Below are 23372 nucleotides of genomic sequence, written 5' to 3'. Positions count from 1 at the left end.
CTTTTTTTAGAAAGGGTGAATAGATCTGCTGCCCGTAAATCTTACAAATTTGATTAAAAAATATGATGCGACAAAATTATGGTGTAAATGTAATTTCAAATTCACAAATAAAATGTATTGAAATTAAATAAAGATCCACAAATAAATTATGTTAAAACAAAAAAAATTCAAAACACACAAAGGAATAAAATGGCATTAGGATGTGAGCACTATGTAATGGAAAATAACGAATACTAAAGCAATGTTGAATTAATTTGAGTGTAATTTGCGATAATGACTGGCTGACTGCATTGCATGGCTAATTACCAAACAAATCAATAAAAGGACATGAGATATTGATATGAGCTAAAATGACTTAAATATGAGAATAGAGTGTAAATGAGACCAATGAAACAAGCCCAGCTTTGTAGATTATAGTCAATCATAAAGTTTATCAGATATTATACAAAAAATATTGTAACCAAGTAAACTCCAAATTTAGCTGGTACAGATTTCTACAGTGGGAAAAACAATAACAACACATTTGGATTTCATTTACGTTTAATAAATGTAAATATTCCAAACTGAAAATCCTACAGACCATTTGACATTTAGAAGAAACATATTCAAGCAAAAGTATACACAAATACACAAGATGACAGTGAATCAAATAAATAGATGAATCTAATCAAAAACATATCCAAGCTTCTTAAATGCTTCATTACAAATGGACAATCTTATAAATACTCCACTGTGCATTATAAAGCTGTTAGATGACAGAGAGAGAGAAGAGAGAGAGAGAGAGAGAAAGAAACAGCCTGACAGTGAATTGCCATACAAGGATCGGAAACAGGCTCAGGTTGATCTGAGTCATACCACAGACACACAAACACACACTCTCGCAGTAGTGCACAGTCTTCAAGACGTGTCAGCCAATAAATAAGACTATTCACAAAATTCAAGTGTCATAAAATGGGGGGAAACAACACCTCTACGAAAAAAAAATTCAAAGCTAAATTATAAAAGGCCCCAACAACTTAAATATGCACAATAAGGCTTTTCTTTTGTACTAAGAACAATCAAGGGGGAAAAAAAGAGATCACAAAACTACAAATTGGGTCTATAAATTCGACATCACATGACACAGGCAATGCTCAAATCCTCTCAAGTGTCATTGTGAGCAGTGTGCAGAAGAAACCCTTGACACAACATTAGGATTAAAGAGGCAGTGAAATTCCTTCAGCATGGAAACCTGAGAACAAACACAGACGTCTGAAATGAGTTATATTATAATAACCAGTGGAAATGACTTTAAATGCTTTTCTTAATGCATTACAAACATGTGTTTCAAAGCATGTGCAGTAATTACCAATGGGAGATATCAGGTGTGTATGAGTATTATGGCTCGATGTCATCATCATCCTCCTGAGGCGTGGCATCTCTGCGTGGGAGGGGCACTGCATCAGTTCCCAGAAGCCCCCTGCGCAGGACGTATGGACAAGCCGGCCCGCTGGGAATGTCAGCAAATCCTTCAGGAGATAAAAAAAAGACCATTAAAGGAAAAGTTCATCCTAAAATTTTTATTTGCTGAAAACTGACTCGCCCTTAGGCCATTCAAGATGTAGATGAGTGTTTCTTCATCTGAACAAATTTGGAGAAGTTTAGCATCACATCACTTGATCACCAATAGATCCTCTGCAGTGAATGGGTGCCGCTAGAATGAGAGTCCCAACAGCTGATAAAGACATAACAGTAATCCTCATGACTCCAGTTCTTCACTTAATGTCTTGTGAAAAAGCGGTGTTTGTTAGAAACAAATCAAACACAAGGGATTTTTAACTTCAAACTGTTGCAAAATTTCTCCAAGTCTGCTTTGATGAAAAAACTAACTCATCTTGGATGGCCTGAAGGGGAGTACATTTTTAGGAAATTTTCATTTTGAAGATTGTTTGCGCTACTCCGTTTTTTTTAAAAGTAGTATCTAACCTTTCATAACGACCTCTGGCAGGCCATACGGTTCGTATTCGGTCTCGTCGTAAGCGGCAGACATGCGGCTGCGGTTTTGCCGGATGCGTTCAGCGAGGTGAGCTGGGTTATTGATGGGGAATACGCTGGATAACAGTTGGTTTGTAACAGACTGTGGGGTCGGGTCTTTATTTTGCACCGTCTCCAGCTGATCTCCATCTTTTGGGGCACAGGCATGGACGGATGGCCGCTTGTCCCCCAAAATGAGCTCTCGGCTCTCCTCTGTCTGAGTGGATACACTCTTCACCTCTGTTCGGACCTTGCTGACCTCTACCATTTGACACTGTGCCGATTCATTCTTGATTGGATTTTCCACATCTTTGTTCTTTTCATCTGTTGTTTCTCCATGACAATGTCCATGTTTATCCAAATCAACAGTTTCCATGGTTTCAATCTCATTATGCTCGGTGCATAACACATCCGAATTTTGGGAGTCTGTAGTCCCATAGGACTCTGTGATTGGATTTGACTTGATGACCTCGGTCTGATATTTGGTTGTGATGGAAACACAGATTAGGGGATCTTCCTGGCTGTCCGTACTGGCATCTGCTACTTTGGTCAGATCCTCGGGAGACACTAAGGCAATCGGCTGAGAATCTGAATTACTGTAATCTGTTGGTTTGGTCTGTGGAGGTGACAGCTTGTCTTTAGTATTACTACTCATAATATCTGAGACACAGACAGGAGGACATTTGTTGCTTTTGTAGATAGAGCTGCGTTCACATTTGTGTTCAGCATGTTCTTTGGTCATTACATTCTCATTTCCAGTTGTAAGATCCTGAAAACAATTAAATGAATAGTCATTTGAATGGCATTTTAGTGCAGACAAAAAGAAAGGTCTGTCAACATTTACCAAATTCTTATTATGACTACATTAGAGCTGCACAATTTGGGGGGAAAGAAATCCTATTGTGATTTTTCAGATAAAAATTCCAGATGGTTTACTGCTTCCGGTAGAAATTCGAAGTGCAGATCCGTGCATACTCTATTGCCCACAATACATTGCGCAATGAACAAGGATTTGATTAAAACTATAAACACACAAGAAAAGTGTTAAAAAAAAAAAAAAGCTACAAACATAGCAGATATGCGAGACTGACGGACAGGTAGAGAAAGAGGTTAAGAGTGATAAATAATATCTTACCTGTTGAATTTTTTTTTTAATTTAATGTTTGCGTATTATATTTCATCTGCAGCAACACTGTGAACTTTATAATGATACATTTCATCATTAACTTTTAAATGCATCATTATGCAAACAGAGTTCTCGGCATGATAGACCCGCGACTAGCAGATCAACGTGCCTCTTAATTTCTCTCCAATAAGGTATGAAATTAAATTAAACGAAATATGGATAATGTCAATTTTTACAAGATGACTTGACAGGGCAGTTTAAACTGACAAGATGTACTGTACTGTACCGTTAAAGATGCAGTTATGAGTAGTATGTCCCAAAGCTTGTCTACTATTCTGCTACACACTCAAAAGTATGTACTTTTTCTTCACAAAAAGAGTACATACTTTTCGGGCATAGTATAAGTAAGCGAATTGAGATGCAGCATAATATTTATGGCTGTCTTAAAGTAAATCTGTCAAAATTCCCTTGATCCTTTGACATATTAGTGAGGTCATAAAAACATCCTGTAAGTTTCAGAACTCAAAACTGGCTTGTTAGTCTAAAAACAGCTTATATTGAATATCAGTATATTGATATTTTTAATGAAGTTCCAGACTGCATCAGTAAGAATTTGATCTTTGTTCGCCTCATTTTACCACAGATTTGTTTACAAGCAAGGCACAATTCAACGCAGGATTTTCAGAAAGATTGAAACTAAAGACGATGCTGTGCCGAATATATTGGATCAGACAGTAATGTCATACCAACACAAGTGTGAGTTACTGTTTTTATTACGTGGTCACTATTGCTTTGTTATTACAGATCAGTGATGATCAGTCAAACATCATGTCAGTGATCTAAGTTTGAAACGATCATGTCAGTGGGTGTTTACTTGCGAGTCAACAATCCTCCAGATGAGGGAGGTTAAAAACAGGACAGAAAATAGCATGTTACTTCTAAATTATGATTATTTATTTTTTTATAACATTGTAAGTGGCCCTCAGAGAATAGTACAAAATAATAAAAAGGCACTTCATGTCCCCTTTAATTTCTTAATTTGCAAACGTTAATCCATCAGTTTTATATATATATATATATATATATATATATATATATATATATATATATATATTAGTGGTGGGCCGTTATCGGTGTTAACGTGCTGCGTTAACGCGAGACTCTTATCGGGCGATAAAAAAATATCGCCGTTAATCTATTCTCAAAGTTGGGTTGGGAGCTGGGTCTATATACTAAACAAGCTATGATGACTTTCACCTTGATATTTCATATAACTGACTAGCTGAGGACAGCCTAAAAAGATGTTCAGGACATTTGACGGCCACTGCTGCGCATCGTCACAAAGCTTATCTTTTTCACATGTTTTTACGCCTTACCGCTTGTCGATTTAAACATTAAAGGATCCAAACACAAGACGCCAAAAGCTGAACAGAGTAGCTGGTTACTCGCGCTGTGCGGTGCGGAGAGAGTGAGAGAGAGAGAGATAGAAAGAGAGAGAGAGACGCGTCTCACAGACAGCAACACTGAACCGAGCTCTCTTCTGCGAAGAGAAAGGCGTCTCAAAACACTTGAACATCGAATTTGCTTATTTTTGCTCTTGTGCCGACAAATACATACAAAATATGTCAAAATATCCACCTTGGAAATTATGCTCGAAAAAACTGTCGGTTATTTCTTAAGTGAAAGTAAACAGTTGAGGAAATGGGATGTGTATTATATTGGATGCGTTCATCGTCTCTTAAAGGGACTGCGTCTAATTTAGCTACTGGCTGCTGTTATGTTAATTCAAGAAAATGAAAGAAAATCACTCACTGCTCTTTACTTTGTACTTTTAACAGTCAAACCAAAAATTATTCAGACACCAGATATAATTTTTGATATATATAGCAAAACTGTAATAATGTGAGAAATGTTGAAGGTGTCTGAATAAATGTAGGTTTGATTGTATATTTCATTTTTACATTGAAGACTATCCAGTGCTATTTTACATTTAATTATTTGGTTTCTGTACCTTGACACCAACAAACTTGAAAAAAACTTAAACATTGGTGTGAAACAGGCGTAATGTTGTTTGCACCTTGTGCAATGTGGAATTAGTTTACAGCTTTTTCAAGCACTTTGTGATGCATTTTGGAAACAGGAGATGAGCCCCTTTTCTAATGCACCATCTAGCTTGATAAACCCCTTCTCAAAGACTTACTGTTTGTCAATTTTATTTGGTTAACACATATTCTGAATGCCCTCGGCAGAATTCAAATGAGCCTTTTTAATCTAGATTAATTTCAAGATCACAGTGAGATTAATCTAGATTAAAAAAATTAATCTATGCCCACCACTAATATATATATATATATATATATATATATATATATATATATATATATATATATATATATATATATATATATATATATATATATATATATATATATTTTTTTTTTTTTTTTTTTTGGTCTGAAGACCTCAGAGCTCTTATGGTTTAATTTTGATTAATCATACAGCCCTTTATTCAGTTTATATTCACAAACGATTATGTTAAGCAGGATGTTCACGTAGCCATTTTCCATACAATAAAAATTAATGGGGAATGGGTTGTTAATGCACTAATTGTAACTTTCTCGAATCATTTTCATTGTATAAAAAAGATAATACAATACATTTTTTTATACAGGACTAGAGTGCAATAAAGGAAAGTACATTTAAGGAAAACTTCTCTTCAAAAGTACAGTTCCACACTTCCAACAGTTCAATAGTTCAACAATTTTCCATATGTAAACAATGACTCACATTAAAGCATTATTTACCTCAACAGATCCTTGTGATTCTCTCACATCGCGTGTCATTTGAGTTTCTGGTGACACGTGCTTCCCCAAGTTGGTCTGGTCATTCATGTCAGCTAATGGGGACCAGTGTGTCCCCTCTCTAACAGTGCACTGGTGCATCTTGGTTCTACAGTAGACAGAGCACAGACTGAAGGGTCTTGCTTTAAGGGTCCTACATAAACATCTCTCATTTACTGAACCTATGTTTACCTTCCCCCATCACAGGATCAACATACCCATAATTCACGTTAAGTACCTCAACACTGCCTTTGTAATTATTATGAACAAACACTATTTACATTACTATGTTGCTTATCACATATTTATCTTCAACAAATGCCAGTCACGGGACATTACCTTGTAATTTGGGACTGCGTGTGCAGCTTTCTTGGACTGCAGGGGAGGTACAGCTCAAACTCTTTTAGTACAACGGAAGGGGAGTTGTTGCCCACTGTTTCTTCAGAAAACTTCCAGAGTTCTAGTTCTTCAGCTTGTGTCCTGTTCTCCTCAGAGAGGTGCTGGATCTGCTCTAGTAGTGCCTGAATCTGGAGGACAAAGAGAATAAGAATCAAAAAGAATAAATCAGCTATTCATTAAGTCATTTAGTGCGCTCATTCAAAGTAAAAATGCTGCATGAAATATAAAAATCACAACCAGTCAGAACATACTTTTAGTTGAATAGAAAAAAACTGATTATACTATGGGAGGAGATACACAGCACAACACACACACAAAATGAAAATAAAATAAATGGGTTACTGTGTTCATAGCTGATAAAGACATGATCACTAATTAACATGGAGGCATTTACTACTTACTAAGTGCAAAATGCAGAAAATTTAAATATGCATGTTCAAAATTATTTCATTAAGATGCATTTCGAAAATTGCAACAAAAAAAAAATCAATTTTAATAAAACATACCTGCTCCTGAAGAGACTGAACCTCTGCCTTGGAGCTTTTTGCGTGAAGGACGGTCAACTCCTGTCCCATTGGGAAGCCACTTTGTAACCCTTCCTTTGTGCTTGTCAATTCTTCATTTTCAGTGTTCTCTAAAAGTAAGGCAGCATCTTGTGTAGCACCCAAGTGATTCAATTTCAACTCTTCATTCTCTCGTTTAACAGTCAGAATCTCTTCTTGTATCACACCTCCTTGTAGAGCAAGCTCTGAATTCTGAGCCCTCAACACATTCAGCTCAAGCTGCGCATCCTGTAATTCCTTTGTTACTCGTTCTAGCTCTTTGGGATCACCTGTGGAATGTTCTGGAACATGATTTTGGAAGTTCAGAGCGTCCAGCTGCTCATTTTGCAAAAGAGAAGTTGCGTTCTCATCAATTACTTCACAAAGTCCAGCTGCTTCCGAAACAGCACAAGAATTCGGAGCATTTCCCCAAAGAATTATTTCTGAAGCAAGACATAATTCATGTGGCTTGATGGCTTCAGTTGCTTGCAGCTTATCAGATATCTTATTAGTGTTGGTTTGGTCAGTGTTTTGAATAATAGGAAGCAGTACAGTAGGCCGTGAGAACTTCTCCTTAAAAAAAGTTGGTTGTGCATCATCACTAAACAATTCAGAGTCACTTATGCTTGTGTTGCTGAAGACTGAATCACAGCTCAGTTCTCTTGAGATCTCTGAAGACAGTTCAGGAGGCGTATAGACCTCACTAGGGGCAATGGTCATCCTAATTTGTTTTTCTTCTTCAAGAAGGCCGATTTTCTCTTCACATTTTTGCAATTCCTCGCTCTGCTTCTGGAGGGCGCAGTCTTTGTCGTGCAGCTCTTTCAACAGGTTCTCAATGTGCTTGCTCTGGCTTTCAAAAGCTTGGGTAAGGTGCTTGGTCTGAGTGGTCACTTGCTTCTGTAGGTCCTCCAGCTTTCCTTGAGCTAGTTTCGCCTTCTCGGACTCTCGGTCTCGCGCTGCCCTCAGACGCTCCACCTCTAAAACTAAAACAGAAGTGCTGTCCAAATCTGAGGCACCTTTACTCAATGTTTGAGTCCCACCTATCTCTTCGACAGAGGTCTTGTCCTCTGGTGGTTTAGTTTGTGCTCCATCAGTAATCAGTTCCACTGTTCTGGTTTCTTTGCAGACCACTTTGTTCTGAAGGTTCACAGAGTCACAGATGGACTCTTGGTTGTTGGGAGAAGAAACCAAGTCTTTGTTTTCTGAAACAGCAGGATTCGTATCAGTGTTAGGATGGTGTTCTAGTTGTGAATATGTGAGGGGAAGATTGTCTTTTGATAACTTATCTCCCAAACTCTGAGATTTTTTTAAATTGTCCAGCTCTTCTTGAAGCTGTACAATCTTTAGACCTTCCACTTCCTCTTTTCTGATCCGCTTCCTTACCGCTTCTCTCTCCCTCTCTTTTTCCTCTCGTTCCTGTGCAAGCTGGAGCTGAAGGACTTGTAAGTCCTTTTTCATTCGTGTCATTTCTTCTTCCATGGAAGTCTCCTTTTGCTCCATCTCAGCCGAGACGTTCTTCAGCTGGGAACCTTCTTCCTGGTCTCTCTCTAGCTCTTCCAGCCTCTTTTCAGCTTCTCTTTCTAGCACTTGAAGAGTTTCTCTCAGTTTTGTGCTCTCTTTCTTCTCTTGCTCCAGCTGGGCTTCCAGTTTTGTCATGCTATCTTTGAGCTCAAGAGCTTTGGCGCGTTGCTGCTCTGTCTGTGTCGAGTGTTTCCGACTCAACTGTTTCAGTTTGGTCCTAGCCTCAGATTCCGCTCTTCTCTGGGTTTCGAGGTCTTCAAGTCGCGCCTGAAGCTCATATTTCACATCTCTAAGCTCATTGCGAAGCTCCATGTTCTCTCTCTTCAGAACTTTTAGAGGTGTAGAGTCACGTGTTTTTGTTTGGCCTGATGTGTCATCTACCTGCAGGCTGTAAGAGATGTCTGATTCACCTTTAGGCATTGTGCCGCTGGTTGACTCAGATGTGAACGAGTCTGTGTCCACGTCTTCAATACCTGTGTCTAGTTCAGTCACTGTGGTCTCTACATCAGTCTCACTCAGTTTCAGAGAGTCACTTAGATGTGTTCGGATTCCTTTTCTTTTAAATAGAAGTGTTTCCTCAGACTCAAATTTCCCAATGCGCTCCGAGTCGATGCCCTCTCCTGGCTCTCTGCCGGAGAGGTACTTCATTCTCTCCTCTTCTCTTGTTCGCCCTGTTTTAGGGGCTTTCTTTCTCTGAGAGGAGTGGCTGTAAGGAGGAGAGCGGTCACGATGGAGGGAAACAGAGGGAGAGAAGCAGTCTCCTGCAGAACTGAAGTGAGGAGCAGACACAGCTGGAGGAGCAGCCAGTTGAGCTACAGGAAACAGAATCATCAAGAAATTAGAAACTTGTTTTACATTATAGTGGGATCCTGGGGCATGTTGATGGTATGATGAGATCAATGCTATTTTTGTAAAATTATTTGTTTATTATGTACGACACAAGTGTCAAAGACACTGCTCTGTGTCAAACAGAATGGACAAAACAGTAAAACAACCTTGAACATGTTTACAAGCCTTTAAGAGAATTGTCCATATATACATTTGATTTCATATAATAGTTCAATGCTATGAAACTCAAGAACTGTAGTAGTAATGTATTCAACTACATAACACATGCTCGTATCCAGGTTTCTAAAATGTATGGTCTTATAAACCCTAAATGTAAACAATAATGGTTGGGAGGATTTGGGGTCCAATGCTTTGACATCACAGACATCTTGTACTGTACAGTGATTTTTGAAAGTGCACGGTCAAAGTTTGGTCAGAAGAGGGAGGCAAACACATGGGATGTGTGTTACAGAGCGGGGCCAAAACACACAAACACAGTTCTCTGTGCGGACGAGATTTCTTCCCAACTCACCCTGCAGTTCTTTAATAAGCCTGAGAGCCTCTGCAAGCTCTTCAGTCAACCGCTTTACTTCTTCCTGTAGAGTTTTCTCCTGTTTCTTCGCCTGGCCCAGAGACACAGTGAGACTCTCACAATCTCTCACCGCCTCCTACAGGACGTGATGAGATGTGCACGTATAGAACAAAGCACAACAGGCTTATCAAATGAGATTAAAGACACTTACCACATTTGAACAACCATAAAACTACATTATACAACTGTATTGTTACAGTGTAAAGAATTTTAATAGTAAAAAGTAAAGCATCCAGAATCCTCAAAGTGTTCAGGGTGAGGCAAGCACACACCTAAACACACAAAAAAGCATTCAAGAGGACAAAGAGGTTATTTAACTGTGATCCTGATCTGCATATAACATTACAATGCATTTACATATCATAAAAGCTTTTGGTGATAATAATACCTGACTCTCACACTGTAAGCACACTGTCTAAAAATAAACAGCTTAAACCCAAGCCCCAGCGTGAAACTGAAGTCATAAGGAGATAATGGTGCTATATCTGAGACGTTATTCTGCTGAGTCAGAAACAGGATTGTTGCAGTGTGTGTGTGTGTCTCTGTCTGTCTGTCTCTCTCTTTGACTGGGTCTCTCTGATCACTATGTGTGTGTGTGTGTCTATGATCTATAGTTATATACTACTGTTTAACAAATGAGTACTTTTATTCAGCAAGGATGCATTAATCCAAAGCAAAAGAAAAACATTTACATTATTCAGAAATGTTTGTGTTAAATAAATGCTATTGTTTTGAACCTTCATCAAGAAATACTGAATACATGCATCATGGTTTCCACAAGAATATTAATCAGTATAACTGTTTTCAACAATCATAATAACAAATGTTTTTTAAGCCGAATAACATCCTATTAGAATGATTTCTGAAGGATCGTGTGACACAGAAGACTGAAGGAATAAATTGCATTTTAATATGTATTGTAATAATTTTTCAGAATATACAGTTTTTACTGCATTTAGTTTTTTAATGCAGCCTTGGTGAGCATAAGAATTTTAAAAAATATTTGAGCGGTAGTGTACTTTTGGGGACATTCTCATGGAAATAAAGAAGCTATTTATGTTTTTTGTAATAATATAAAACCTGTATGAGCAACAGTCTATAGTAACTATAAGCTTAATTTAAAATGACTCCATTTAAACTGCTTGGTAAATGTTGTGTGCTGAACCTGTAGCGTTGGTTTGTGTCTCTTTCTTTTGAACGGGTCTCTCTCTGATCAATTTGTGTATTTGACGGTAAGAAAATTAGCAAGAACAACAAAAAAATCCCAACCTATCATAACTTGAAACACCCCTGCCTTACCAGACATTGTGACTCAACCTGGACTTTGTGGTGTTGTTCCTGAACAGCATTTCTTGTCACTCTTGTTGAGATAACATGACAAACTTTGTTATATTTTGATGAATATAAAAGAAAAGATGGCGAGGTACGTGTCAGATTGGTTAAGAGTCAGTGAATCTCTGGTCCCGTTGTTCTAAATAAATTAATTTTTGTAGTTGATCTGAAAAAATAGCATCCACACAATTTCTACGTTTTTAATTTAGACGCAGTATCTCAAATTCTAAAAAGGAAGTCCACAACTAAAAAGGAAGTCCATCACTTAGATGTCCAAAAGACTGTCCAAAAGTTTGGGCTCTGTAAATGTGTGTGTGTGTATATATATATTTATTTATTTATTTATTTAAATAAGTATCTTATGCTCACCAAGGCTGCATTTACATGATTAGAACCGTAATGTTGTGAAATATTCTCACACGGAACAGAAGGTTCAAAAGAAATGCATCTGTTTTGAAACAGAAATCTTTTGTAACATTGCAAATGTCTTTACTGTGACAATTGATCAAATTAATGCATCTTTGCTGAATAAAAGTATTAATTTCCTAAACTGTATTTCTCATGTTGTTGTACCGTGAGTTTGGCCTCCGTCTGTGTCGCTCTCTTCTGACTCTCTTTTAGGTCAGACTCTGTGTTCTTCAGTTTTCCTCTCACATCCTCTAGATCTCGCTCCAAACTCTGCTTCTGCAAACACACCTGAGAGAGAGAGACATACATTCAGCATGTGCCAAGAGAAAGAGCAAGGATCCTCATCAAGTGTGGTAAACTGAGTTTGTGGCACTAATTCCATGCAGGATGCCACACAAACCCAAGTTATGGGAACTATGACAAACAAATGATGAGATTTATTTATGGAATGTAAAATGCAAAAAGTCCCTTTGACGTGTCTTGCAGTTTGACCAGATGATGTGCAAACCATGCAGCATTTACAGAACTGAATCCAAAGGTTTATTCTTGTATATTGGACATTCATGCAAAGCACACATTTGAAATGTTTATGCTCACATTGCATTTTTATTTCTCTCTATAAAAATAGAGAATGTGTAAAACATGCAAGGTTATGTAAAACATTCAAGATTTGCCATAAGCAGAGTTGTACAATCTGTAACTCAGAATTTCAAAACGACACATTCCATGACTTCAGTTCAGGTCACGGTATCAGTTTTGTGTCCCGTCAGCATAGAAACACCATTATTGATCTCTGTATTGACAGACATGTTTGCATCACATGTCTATTTATTTTAAGACACAGTATCTTATCACCAATATAAAAAAAAAAAAAGTAAAAAAAAATAAAGACTTGGTGAAATATGAATGAATTGTATGTGTCGAGAGTGATATTTTACTATGAACACACACACACACACACCAAACCCCTAGGTCATATTCATATCTTCTTCCTGTACTCAAGTCTCTGAAGAATACAAGGCATTTCTGGAAAGAAAAGACATGCTAGAAATTTCAAATCACAGTGAGATTACAACACTGACCTTCGCTCTAGTGTCCTCTGAGGAGGAAAAACAGAAAGAGAAAAAAGGAATAGAACTGTGTGAGAAAACATGAGCAGTGGGAGCATGAGAGAAAGAGAGAGGTGACATTAGTGCATTGACCAGCGGACAGCCATACTGAAGCTCCCATGAGCCAAAGAACGAGAGCCAGAGAGAAAAAAAGAGAGACAGAGGAAAAGGACAGACAGCAGAAGCTGCAGTTTAATCTAAAGTAGAGGCTAGATTTCTGGAAACATCTAGTTTCTGCAAATTACAAACAAAAAGTAGCTGACCGGACTGAAGCTATTTAAGGAAATAGGAGAAGCGAGCAGAGACCAGTGGTGCTAATCTAAACACATCTACGGTTACCGGAGCACTGCTATGAGTTTTCTAGAGCCCAAAGTGTACTGATTTTATTTTATTTTACATATACACTAGTGTGTGCATACAGTACATGTGATGTTCTTTTCATAATCAGCATAGTGCACATGTTCTGAATCTGTACACACACAGTTTTTTGCAATAATTAAATGGTCCACAAGAACACTGGCCTGGCCATTATTTCACCAATAAATAAATAAAAATGGAAGAGATGTATTAACAAAATACTGAAAACGCAAATAAAAACAGATGCCATGTCGATGTTTGGTTACAAATATCCATATTTAAAACTTTATAAACCATAATCTCTAGCTAGAACACCACTGCAACACGTGAATGTTTTCACGCGAATTTTCACCGCTATTGAATATTACCACCAATTCCTCTCCACCTATAGCTGGTGTAACATTAGGTAATCATTTTCATTTTTGGGGGGAACTATCCCTTTAAGTGGTTGTTAGCATGTTGCTAAGGTGTTAAGAGGCGGAGATAAATTTTTGTTAGGAATTTGCTTGGGTTCTGCTCTTTAAAGATAGTGGAATTTTTGTTCTGTGTTTTGATTGCTAGCAAAGTAATAGCACAACCTCTAAATAACTCAAATGAAACTCACTACAAAGCTACACTATATAAAGGCTGAGCAACTCGTACACTGTTCTATTCGATCTAGTTCCTCCTCAGCCCGAGTACCTTGTCATGCTGAGCCTGCAGCGTGTTGTGAAGTGTTCTGGCCTGCTGGATCTCCTGGTTGAGTCTGTTGCTCTCCTGCTGGTGTTGTCTCTCCAGAGCCTGTCTCTCTCTCTGCAGCTCCAACAGCTCCTACAAAAAAACAAATCACGGATAAGTCAATTTGCATTGAACTCCCAACAAACACTGTGAAAAGAGCTATGTTAATGCAACAAAACAACCATCTGCGATATAGGAAGATCATAACTCAAAGCTAAAAACACAACAGTGATGAAGCTGTATATTTAGCAGTAGGGCAGTAAGTGTGTCCATGCACTCCGTCTCACCCTCTGATGTTCTCTCTCCGTGTCTTTCCTGCGCTGCTCTGCGTTACAGCGGCTGGTTTCAGCATTCTGCCTTTGACACTTCAGCTCCTCCTGAAGGTGCTTGACTTTCTGCTCAGAAGCCTGAGCCTATAGACAGGTATTACAAATGACACGTTCTAACCATTTAATGCACAATACAGACACAGATTTTGAACAAAAATAAAAGAATAATAAATGACCCGGTCAGTCTCTTGTGTGATGCGGGTCTGTGCGCGGGTCAGCTGGTCTTGCGTGCGTGTCAGACTCTGTTCTTTGGTGCTGATCTCTCCGTTAGCCTGAGCCAGGCGAGACTCTGCGTCTCTCAAGCGCTCGGACTCCAGCTTTGCCTCACGCTGTAGATTTGACACACGCACACGCAGATCTGAGAGAGACAGACAGTCACAAAATGATTTGTTATCATTCTGACTGATATATGTGGCTCTACTGAAGTTCACAGCGCATAGCTTCCTCTCCAATCCACCAAGAACACTACAGAAAATAAGCTATGCACTTTCATTAAATTCCTGAATGACATCACAAACTAATTAACATGACTGCCTACATTTATGTATATTATATATGTCTGATTCATATCAGAAAAAAAAAACTATAAAAACACTTTTGTTACTTGAAATAAACTGAAATATACAAAAAAAATGTTTTTTAGTTTAACTTGATGTACTAAAAAAACAAACTACAAAAGCATAACATAGCACAGCACATCAAATTCAAATGAAAACAGAAAATATAATAGGATCTCAATGGCTCTAAAATAACACTGGATCAGATTTCAACTAAAAATACAAGAAAGTATTTCTAAAAAATTAAAAGGAAGTATAAATAAAAATATACTTATATATTTTGAAATAAGTAATAAAAAAAACTTTTTTCTCATTCCCACATTATTTTCATGACAATTCAGCATTTATTACCATTCAAATTCTAATTACTTATAATGATCCTAAAGTTTTCTTTTTAAAATATTTCCTAAAAATAGTTTTGCTTCCATTGACTTCACATGAAATTTAAAGGAGTATATTTTTTATTTGGTCATTTTGCCATCATAGTAGGGTCAGCCAGATGTGCTTGGCTAACTTAGGAAATATAAGTGACATTTTTCAAAAGTGTTGGATAGCACCCCTATAAAACCCTTCTCAACCACCTGCTACAGTGAGTTTATCACAGCCTCTCTAGAGGAATAATGATAATGTGTTGTAGAGCTGCAGAAAGCTGTCAGTGTCAGCTGTCTGTGGAGATGACCTCACTGATGACTCACCAACACAAAAAGACAAAACAATGGAGAACAGTCATACCATGCGCGCGCACACACACACGCACAGTAATACTGATCTCTCTTGCTCAACATACACACACCCAGTCTCTCACTAACCAACCTCACAAATGTGTCTCATTCTGGCAACAGATGAGACCAGCATGTGTCAGTGTGTACAAGTCACTCATCTTATTTTATCCATTTTACACTGCAACAATGGTCAGTATTGCACACTGGTATTGCCCAATATAAGCATTTATGCTAACCTATGCTATTTATCAGTGCATTTATATGAATATTGGAAAATGACAACAATGAAGTTCAATTGCGTCTTTACTTTTCGATTGAATGTTCCAAAAGTATTAAAGAGATACCAATCTCATCTCTATGTGATGATGTTTTGATGCTTGATATCCCTTAAAACGTATAACATTTTAAAACAAAGATTTAGGGCCCTATCTTGCACCCAGCGCAATTGACTTTGTACACCGTCGCATGTGTCATTCCTATTTTGCACCCGCGCAAAGCGCGCTTTTCCCTCCACAGAAGCACGTCGCTTAACTAGTGAATGAACTTGCGCTCCCTGGGCGGTTCAGCGCAAAAAAGGAGGCGTGTTCCGGCGCAAACAATCCCTGGTGCTATTTTGCTGTTCCATTAAACAATTGCGCCACTGACCAGAAAAAACCTAGTCTAAAGTCAGTGGCGCGTTGCGCGTTGTTCATTATGCTATTTTAGGGGCGCATGCTTGACCATGATGTATAGCGTGCACAACGCGCATACACTTTGCTCATGTAATCTACACAGACGCAACAGTTATTTTTGCAAATCATAAATTGTTACACTAAAAAAATATTAACACATGAGATGACGGAAATCATGACGCTATTTTGGGTGGGTTTCTCCCATCCCCATACAGCACAACTTCTCTGTCTTTCACTGCTCTTACAAGAACATCAGTCTCCTCGGCTGTGAACCGCTCCTGGCGTGCGCCTGGTAAATACGCCATAATAATAGCAATCCATAATGGAACTTGCGCACCTGCTTTTAAAGGGAATGTTGGATGAAGTTCTGATTGGTTTATTTCACGGTACGCCCAAACCACACCTATGAATAATGAAGCTACTTCAGACCAACCCATTTCAGATTTGCGCCGGGCGCAAGAGCCATTTATCCCGCCGGGAAAATAGCAACAGCGCCGAAACCCGCCCACAAAGTTACTTGCGCTTTGCGCTTTGACACTTGCGTTTCAGATCGTTTAAATAGGGCCCTTAGTGTAAAATCGTAGAAAAGTAGAAACATACTATAGTTCCACAGTTTGGGGTAAGGGAGTTATCTTTTTTTTATATATATTTTTTCATTAAGCAAAGATGCGTTAAATTACAAGTAACAGTTAAGACAGTAAAGATTAATATTTTAAATAAATGCTGTTTTTCTTAACTTTCTAATCATCAGACTAATTATAAAAACATTTTACAGCCCCTACACATTTAAACAGTAGTATATGTCCTTTTATTAATTACTGGCAAAAAAAAAAATATTATTATTAATTGGCCGCTTATATTTGGCAGAATTTCTATATCGGCGCATCCCTGCCTTTTAATGTCACAATCTGGTAACAGAACGCATTTCCCCACAATTGTGTTTGGGTTCAATTCTGTAGACGGGTTAGTTTAGTGCCCCATGTACCGGGACATTATTATTGGAAGCTTGACTACTTCACTCACTAATAATCAGGATGCTTATGTAAATACACCTGACGTTCAATGAATAAACATGATACTCTCCCTTGGTAAATGAGCAAACAGAGCTGTACAAAATAAATAAAACTACACTTCATTTCCTTACACTTCACTTCACTTACACTTCAACTACCTCAAACACACATATTCTTATGGCAAATGTAGGTATGCAACCAATTTATTTCCAGCACAATCTGAAGCTATGACTGATCATAAAAAACATGCAAATACTACACAAATCTGCTCATGCCACGGACCAGGCTGATCTCATTGGCAAACAGGCCAATACACTGTAAACAGTGACTTTGGACTGCTTTCATGATGATTATTACAGAGCAGACAAGCAAATGTCCTGGATTCAACAACCCAGAGAGAGAAATGTAACTCAATCTGTGCTTTAGGATTTAAGCAATAAAGTGCATTGTTAAAGACGCATCATTTTACTCAGGGATGCCTGAAAAACTGATTTAAATATAGCTTTTCAGAGCAAAACTTCTGAAACCCAATAGTGTGCGGAGAAGCTCACCATCTATCTCATTCCTCAAGGCTTCCTCCATCCCTGAGTCACTGTTCTTGATTATGACATCACTGGAGGACAGAGATGGAGCTGGTCGTCCTTTGGGAGTGGACCACAAATCCTCACGTTCCCATGGAAACACCGAGGAGGGGGTGGATGGTTCTGATTGGTGGATGTGTTTCTGAAGGGGTGGGGATTTATGAGGTTGCTGTGGAAACGGGGAGGAAGTCCCGCCCAGCTGCTACGACAGACAAATGAGTCAGGAATTATATTCATAAACAACATATTTCTTATTAAGAGGTTGCTCTTAAAAATATACGTGACTTACTCTAGCATGCTGTGTTTTGCTTTCACTCTCCGATCTGAAACCACCTGCAGAGTTAAACAGGTTATAACAACAGCAAAAGAATATAGATGAAAAGATCTTTCTGGAAGTTGAAATCAGAAAGAGACAATGCAATCACACTTCGTATCATACAATCAGTCCTTAAGGAGCTTCAGAATAATAAAACACTCTTTCCCCGTGCTTAGTCAGGGGATACATTTTCCATTCCATAAAGTAGAGTCAGAGACAGAAAAGTGAGAAAAAATAAAAACGAATGGATTGAGGGTGAGGGGTGCTACCGTTGTTGTCCCAAGGAGAGCTCATGTTCCAACGAGGTGTGGAAAACAATATGGATTCCCCAGAGCCGTTTCCCTTCTGCTGCTTTTCCAGCTCTGCCTCAAGCCTATGTGCAGAGAAAAGGATGGTGCTTGTTATAGGTTGATGTATACAACAGAGTAAAGGGGCAAACAGGCTTCACAAAAACTCATTTAAATTCTGTTTAAATTCTGTAAAATTAGGAAAGGAAAGGACGTGACATGGCCAAGTACAGTGTCCCATACTTGGAATTTGTGCTCTGCATTTAACCCATCAAAGAGCACACACACAGCAGTGAGTATTGAACAAGTACGCACACACACACTATTTTATTATTATGTTTATAGTATTATATTATTTATTAATATTTTTAATTAGCTTTATATATTTATTTTTTCTCAGTTCTCTTTTAAGAGAGAAATTTTAGGTTAACCAACTTTGTTATGTGCTTTTGTCATTTCAATTTTGCTTTATTTTTCATTTCACTCTTAGTACTTCAAATGAAACATTTCATTTCATTTAGTTCAGTTCAGGACAACATTTCTATTTTTTGTTTACATTTGTAACTTTTTTTTTTTTTTGGTTTTCATCAATTTTTTCTTTAATTTCAGCTTCATTACAAATAAAGAAAATTATTTTATTTATTTAAAAGTTTTTAACTGCTAACAAAACACAATAATAGGGTTAAATAACAAATGTATTGAAATGTTCTCTCTTTAGAAAACAGCAATAACCAAGAACTTAATAAAAATACAGGAAATCTCCACTTTAAAGGCATACTCCACATAAAAAAGAAAATTCATTTTCATTTTTGAGTGAAGTATTTCTTTAAGGGACGTTCATATATTGACAGGGATGATGGGTGATGAGGCAAACCAAACAAGAATCCCTTGGCAAGGAGTTACATTTTATGCAAATTCACAGCAACAACCAATGAAATTGCAAAATGTGGCTCTTACATGATCCACTTCCTAATACAAAACACTTGAGTGTGTGTGACTGCTCGGAGTGTGTGATATTGCCGTTTCTATAACAGCAACTTCTCTGATTGGTTGATCTCTCTTTAGGATAGCAAGACTCCCATCGATTTCCTTTTTTTTTGTTTTTTTTGTCCATACATGGGAGTCAATGAAAACCAAAACCAATTTTTTTAATTGTGGTTTTAAAGGATTTTAAAGATTAGTTCAAAAAATTTGCAGCAACCCTAATTTGGAACATTGCTTCATTTTGAATATATAAATACAGTAGTGATGTGAGGATCAATGTAAGAAGAAAATGACATTTCAACTGATTTGGTTCAGTCTGGTATGTAAACAGACAGGATTCTTTGCGTGTGCGCTCTCACCGTTTGATCTCCTGTGTGAGGTTCTGTGTCAGCTTTCTGGCAGACTCGAGTTGTCCCTCCAGCGAATGCACCTGACCCGTTTTGACCTGCAGGTCATGAGACAGAAGCTCTCTGGCCCGCACCTCCACCTGCACCACTTCACGCACTCCTCCCAGCTCCCTGTGAACTGTGGCCAGCTCCACACGCACCTCCTCATACTGACAGAGAAGAAGACGGCACAGAACTCATCCCGCACTGTTTGTGTAACTCTCAGCCAACTTTCCATTTGGTGTCCCTCCAGGCAGCTTTTCAACAATGCCCGAGTGCCTCTGTTAACCCTATAAAGCCTACTGTATCATATTTGATACATGAATTTCTAAAGCCTGGATATTATCATGCCTTCTGTGTTTTGATAGTTCATACTTTTAAGCAAGCAAAGTGCATTTTAGTATAGCTGTAAAAACACACACCTTAAGAAGCAAATTAGGGTTTATTGATTTTCCATACATCATTTTTTTTTTTTTTTGTGGGAAATCATTTAATGTAACTATGATTCAAATTTAATCAAATATGATTAATTAGGCTTTTGCGGATTTAGTTATAAATATATAAATTGATTTACATAAGAATTTCATCTTACTTTCTGCCCATATAAACATCGGCAACTGAACTGAATGGAGTATTTTTGCAGTTTTTTTTTTTTTTGCACCATATTCATATTTTTTTTGAGCACCATATTCTCATTATATCCTATTATATAAGTCATGATGTACCATACTCAAAAAAGGTTAAATAACCTTACTCATAAAAATAAAAAAAAGTTTTCAGACTATTATTTTATGTCAGGCTTTACAAGGTTAAAATCCACATGTACATATCTCTCAATTAAACTGTCATAACTCACCTTCTGCTTCTGTTTGTGCAGAGCTGCCTCAGAGTTGTCCAGCTGCACCTGCCTCTGCTGTCTTTCCTTGCCCAGTTTCTCATTCTGAGCCTGAAGCTGCTGAACCTTCTGTAGGACGTGACCCGTCAGACCCACGGTCCAGTCGTCTCCGGCCCAGCTCATCGCCGCAGATACTGACAGACTGATGCTTCAGAAAGCTCGGCTGCACATCTTCCGGTGCTGAGAGAGAAAAGATACAGAACGATCTTGAAATGTTGTTCACGAGGATCTGGTGTGCTGCCTAAGGGGAGACACTCTCAGCTGGCTGTACGTGTTTCAGACCAGAAATATCAGTTCACATAGATTTAACATTCATGAGATTAATCCTTGTGTCCACATCTTTATATAAAGGTAAATCACAGTGATGGTTAGGGTGTGTGTGTTTGTCAGTGTGTTCATAGAGCCACTCTTAAGGGACTTCTGCTGCCAAAACACCACAAGTTAAACCAAAAACAGAAGATTCGGTCATTGTTTACTCATCCTTGTGTCATTCCAAACCTGTATGACGTTATTTTCAACTTCAACAAAATAAAAAATAATGACAATTGTACTGGTTGTTTTTATCCATGCAATTACAAAGAACGGGGACTGTCAGTTAAACAAACAATAAAACAGATCAGTCTGATTCATGAATGAATCATTCAGACTGCCTTTTATGAAATAGATCAATAAATGAAATGAAACTATTTGACTCGAGAGAACAATTCATTCACAGAATGAACAGGCGAAGTTGAGCTGAGGTAGATGTCAAGATTTTTTGAGCATAATCAGTTATTTCGGTTGATTTTGTGCACAACATTTTCATAAGATTTGGATTAAAGAGCTTGAGTCGTATGATATTTGGTGATTTGATAACCTTTTTGGTAATTTTAGAGATTAAAAGATGTGTGTGTGTATGTGTGTGTGTGTGTGTGTGTGTGTACTGCATTTCAAAAGTTTTGGGATCAGTAAGTTTTTTAGTTTTTTTTTTTTTAAAGCCTCTTCTGCTCATCATGGCTGCATTCATTTGATCAGAAAAAAATATGAAGCAGCAAAACTGGCCAACATTAATAATAAATCAGCATATTAATGACACCTAAGAATTTAGTAATGGTGCTGATGCTTTGATCACAGCAATAAATTATATTTTAAAGTATATCAAAATAGAAAACCAGCATTTTAAATGGTAATACTATTTTACAAAATAAGAGGGTTTTTTCTGTATATTTTGGTCAAATGCATGCAACCATAATGAGCAGAAGAGACTTCTTTAAAACACAATAAAAATCTACTGATCCTAAACTACTGAAAAGCAGTATATATCACAGTCTATGGTATATATACACATACATAAATAGATTTAATTAGTTGATGTTTGTTCTGCAATATAACAACATAAGGGTTGGTAAATAAAGACCTTTTCATTATTAGGTGAACTATTCTTTGAAGGAAACTTGCATATCATTCCATTAAAGCAAAGGTTTGGATAGTCCCACAGACACACACACACACACACACACACACACACACACACACACACACACAGTGAAAGTATCTATTTACATTAACCCTCAGCCTCCTGTCTTTAGTTTTTCTACCCAGTCAATAACAGTGAGAACTGGATTGCTGAAAGAAAATAATGAGGATAATCCGGGCCATGAATCTCTTTGAGCTGTTAAACTGTGAACATCCTGGTCAGATCTCTTCATGCACCTTTATTTCCATTACAAAGCATCATAGACGGCGCTTTCAAATCCAGCTGACGCCAGGCTGCGTTAATAACCGTGTTGGCTACCGAGACGGTCAAAAACAGTCTTGCCTTACGTTTACAGTAACGTTATCAATATACACTGTATATTTACGACAACAAAATTTAGCGAATTTATGAATCCTACTATGACTATGAAATATTGGCTCATTGGTATCAATTAAGTTTCGGGAATGAATGCTATTTAAAAAATGCTCAAATTAATATTCATGAGATAAACCTCCGCGGTAAATTTGCTGGCGGGTTTTGAGCAACGTAAATTTGAATCTGATTTAGTAGACTTTTAGCAGCGCAATAAAAATTGTTTATTGATTGAGAATGACCAACGCAGAGCAATATACAGTCAGTCAGAAAAAAACGAAATGCTACAGTGAAATCAAACAGTGACTTCACTCACCGGGACTTCTGATATGTTGATCTTTTTGAAACACAGCGATCTTGACGTCTTTAACCCCGTTTACGTTGCTGTTAATGAAACACATCCGATATGTTTATCTGTTACATGTGAGGGGTTTGACCGTTTAACGGTTTCAGATTGTCTCTATTTTAACAGTCAGAGTGCACGCGGTCGCTGTCTCGAGCCCCTCAGAACTTGATTTGACGAGAGGCGTGCGATGGGTCCGTGACGTTCCAAAAGAGGCGGGGCCTTGAGAGGTAAACAGAAGTAGTGGCACCCGCAGAACAGTGACAAGATTCACACTTTCAATTTTTTTTTCGAATTTTCAAAAAAAAAATATATATATATATATAAAATTAAATCACACAAATGCTTAAAATTAATCGAGTAATAAAATCATTAAATACTTTATATCAGCCTGTTTTACCTCACATTATTTTACATTTACATTATTTGCAAAGAAGGGGGAAAAATTGGTACTAGTCATGGTTTGTAATGTTATTTGTTGTGGAAACTATCAACATTTTCTATTATGGTTTTATTTATTTTTTTTGTTTTTTTTCAGTAGTGACATAAACCTATTTCATTTTGTGGCTGCCATGTGTCACATGACAAGCATGAGAGAATTTTGACAAAAATTTTTGTCAAATGAAACATGATGAAACATTAATTTTAGTTGAAATTGTTATAGGTTACTTCTACA

At 37.6% G+C, this 23372-nt stretch overlaps 1 protein-coding gene across 1 annotated transcript; it reads right to left on the bottom strand.

The window, feature by feature from the left end:
- Positions 1 to 1006: 1006 nt before the first annotated feature.
- On the bottom strand, positions 1007 to 22937 carry LOC113046233 (centromere protein F-like). The gene is made up of 17 exons (XM_026207177.1): positions 22670 to 22937; positions 20487 to 20705; positions 19604 to 19800; positions 18243 to 18346; positions 17947 to 17990; positions 17628 to 17856; positions 14290 to 14471; positions 14072 to 14197; positions 13749 to 13877; positions 11767 to 11889; positions 9802 to 9937; positions 6885 to 9253; positions 6319 to 6506; positions 5944 to 6088; positions 1966 to 2782; positions 1349 to 1508; positions 1007 to 1231 (listed from the first exon to the last, which is right to left on the bottom strand). Exons 2-16 carry the CDS (start codon positions 20646 to 20648, stop codon positions 1378 to 1380), a joined length of 5082 nt encoding a protein of 1693 aa, XP_026062962.1. The 5' UTR covers positions 20649 to 20705; positions 22670 to 22937; the 3' UTR covers positions 1007 to 1231; positions 1349 to 1377.
- Positions 22938 to 23372: the final 435 nt, after the last annotated feature.

The sequence above is a fragment of the Carassius auratus genome, chromosome 27, assembly GCF_003368295.1.
Source record: "Carassius auratus strain Wakin chromosome 27, ASM336829v1, whole genome shotgun sequence".
NCBI classification, from domain to species: domain Eukaryota; kingdom Metazoa; phylum Chordata; class Actinopteri; order Cypriniformes; family Cyprinidae; genus Carassius; species Carassius auratus.
This window is presented reverse-complemented; position numbering and strand designations above follow the sequence as displayed.

What these genes read in the sequence shown, in the direction of transcription:
- LOC113046233 (XM_026207177.1), bottom strand. Translation starts at nt 20,648, where the DNA reads ATGAGCTGGGCCGGAGACGACTGGACCGTGGGTCTGACGGGTCACGTC. An exon ending in TGCACAAACAGAAGCAGAAG is followed by an intron (nt 19,801 to 20,486) that starts GTGAGTTATGAC and finishes CTTCTCTGTCAG; the next exon opens with TATGAGGAGGTGCGTGTGGA. An exon ending in CTCACACAGGAGATCAAACG is followed by an intron (nt 18,347 to 19,603) that starts GTGAGAGCGCAC and finishes CTCTGCACATAG; the next exon opens with GCTTGAGGCAGAGCTGGAAA.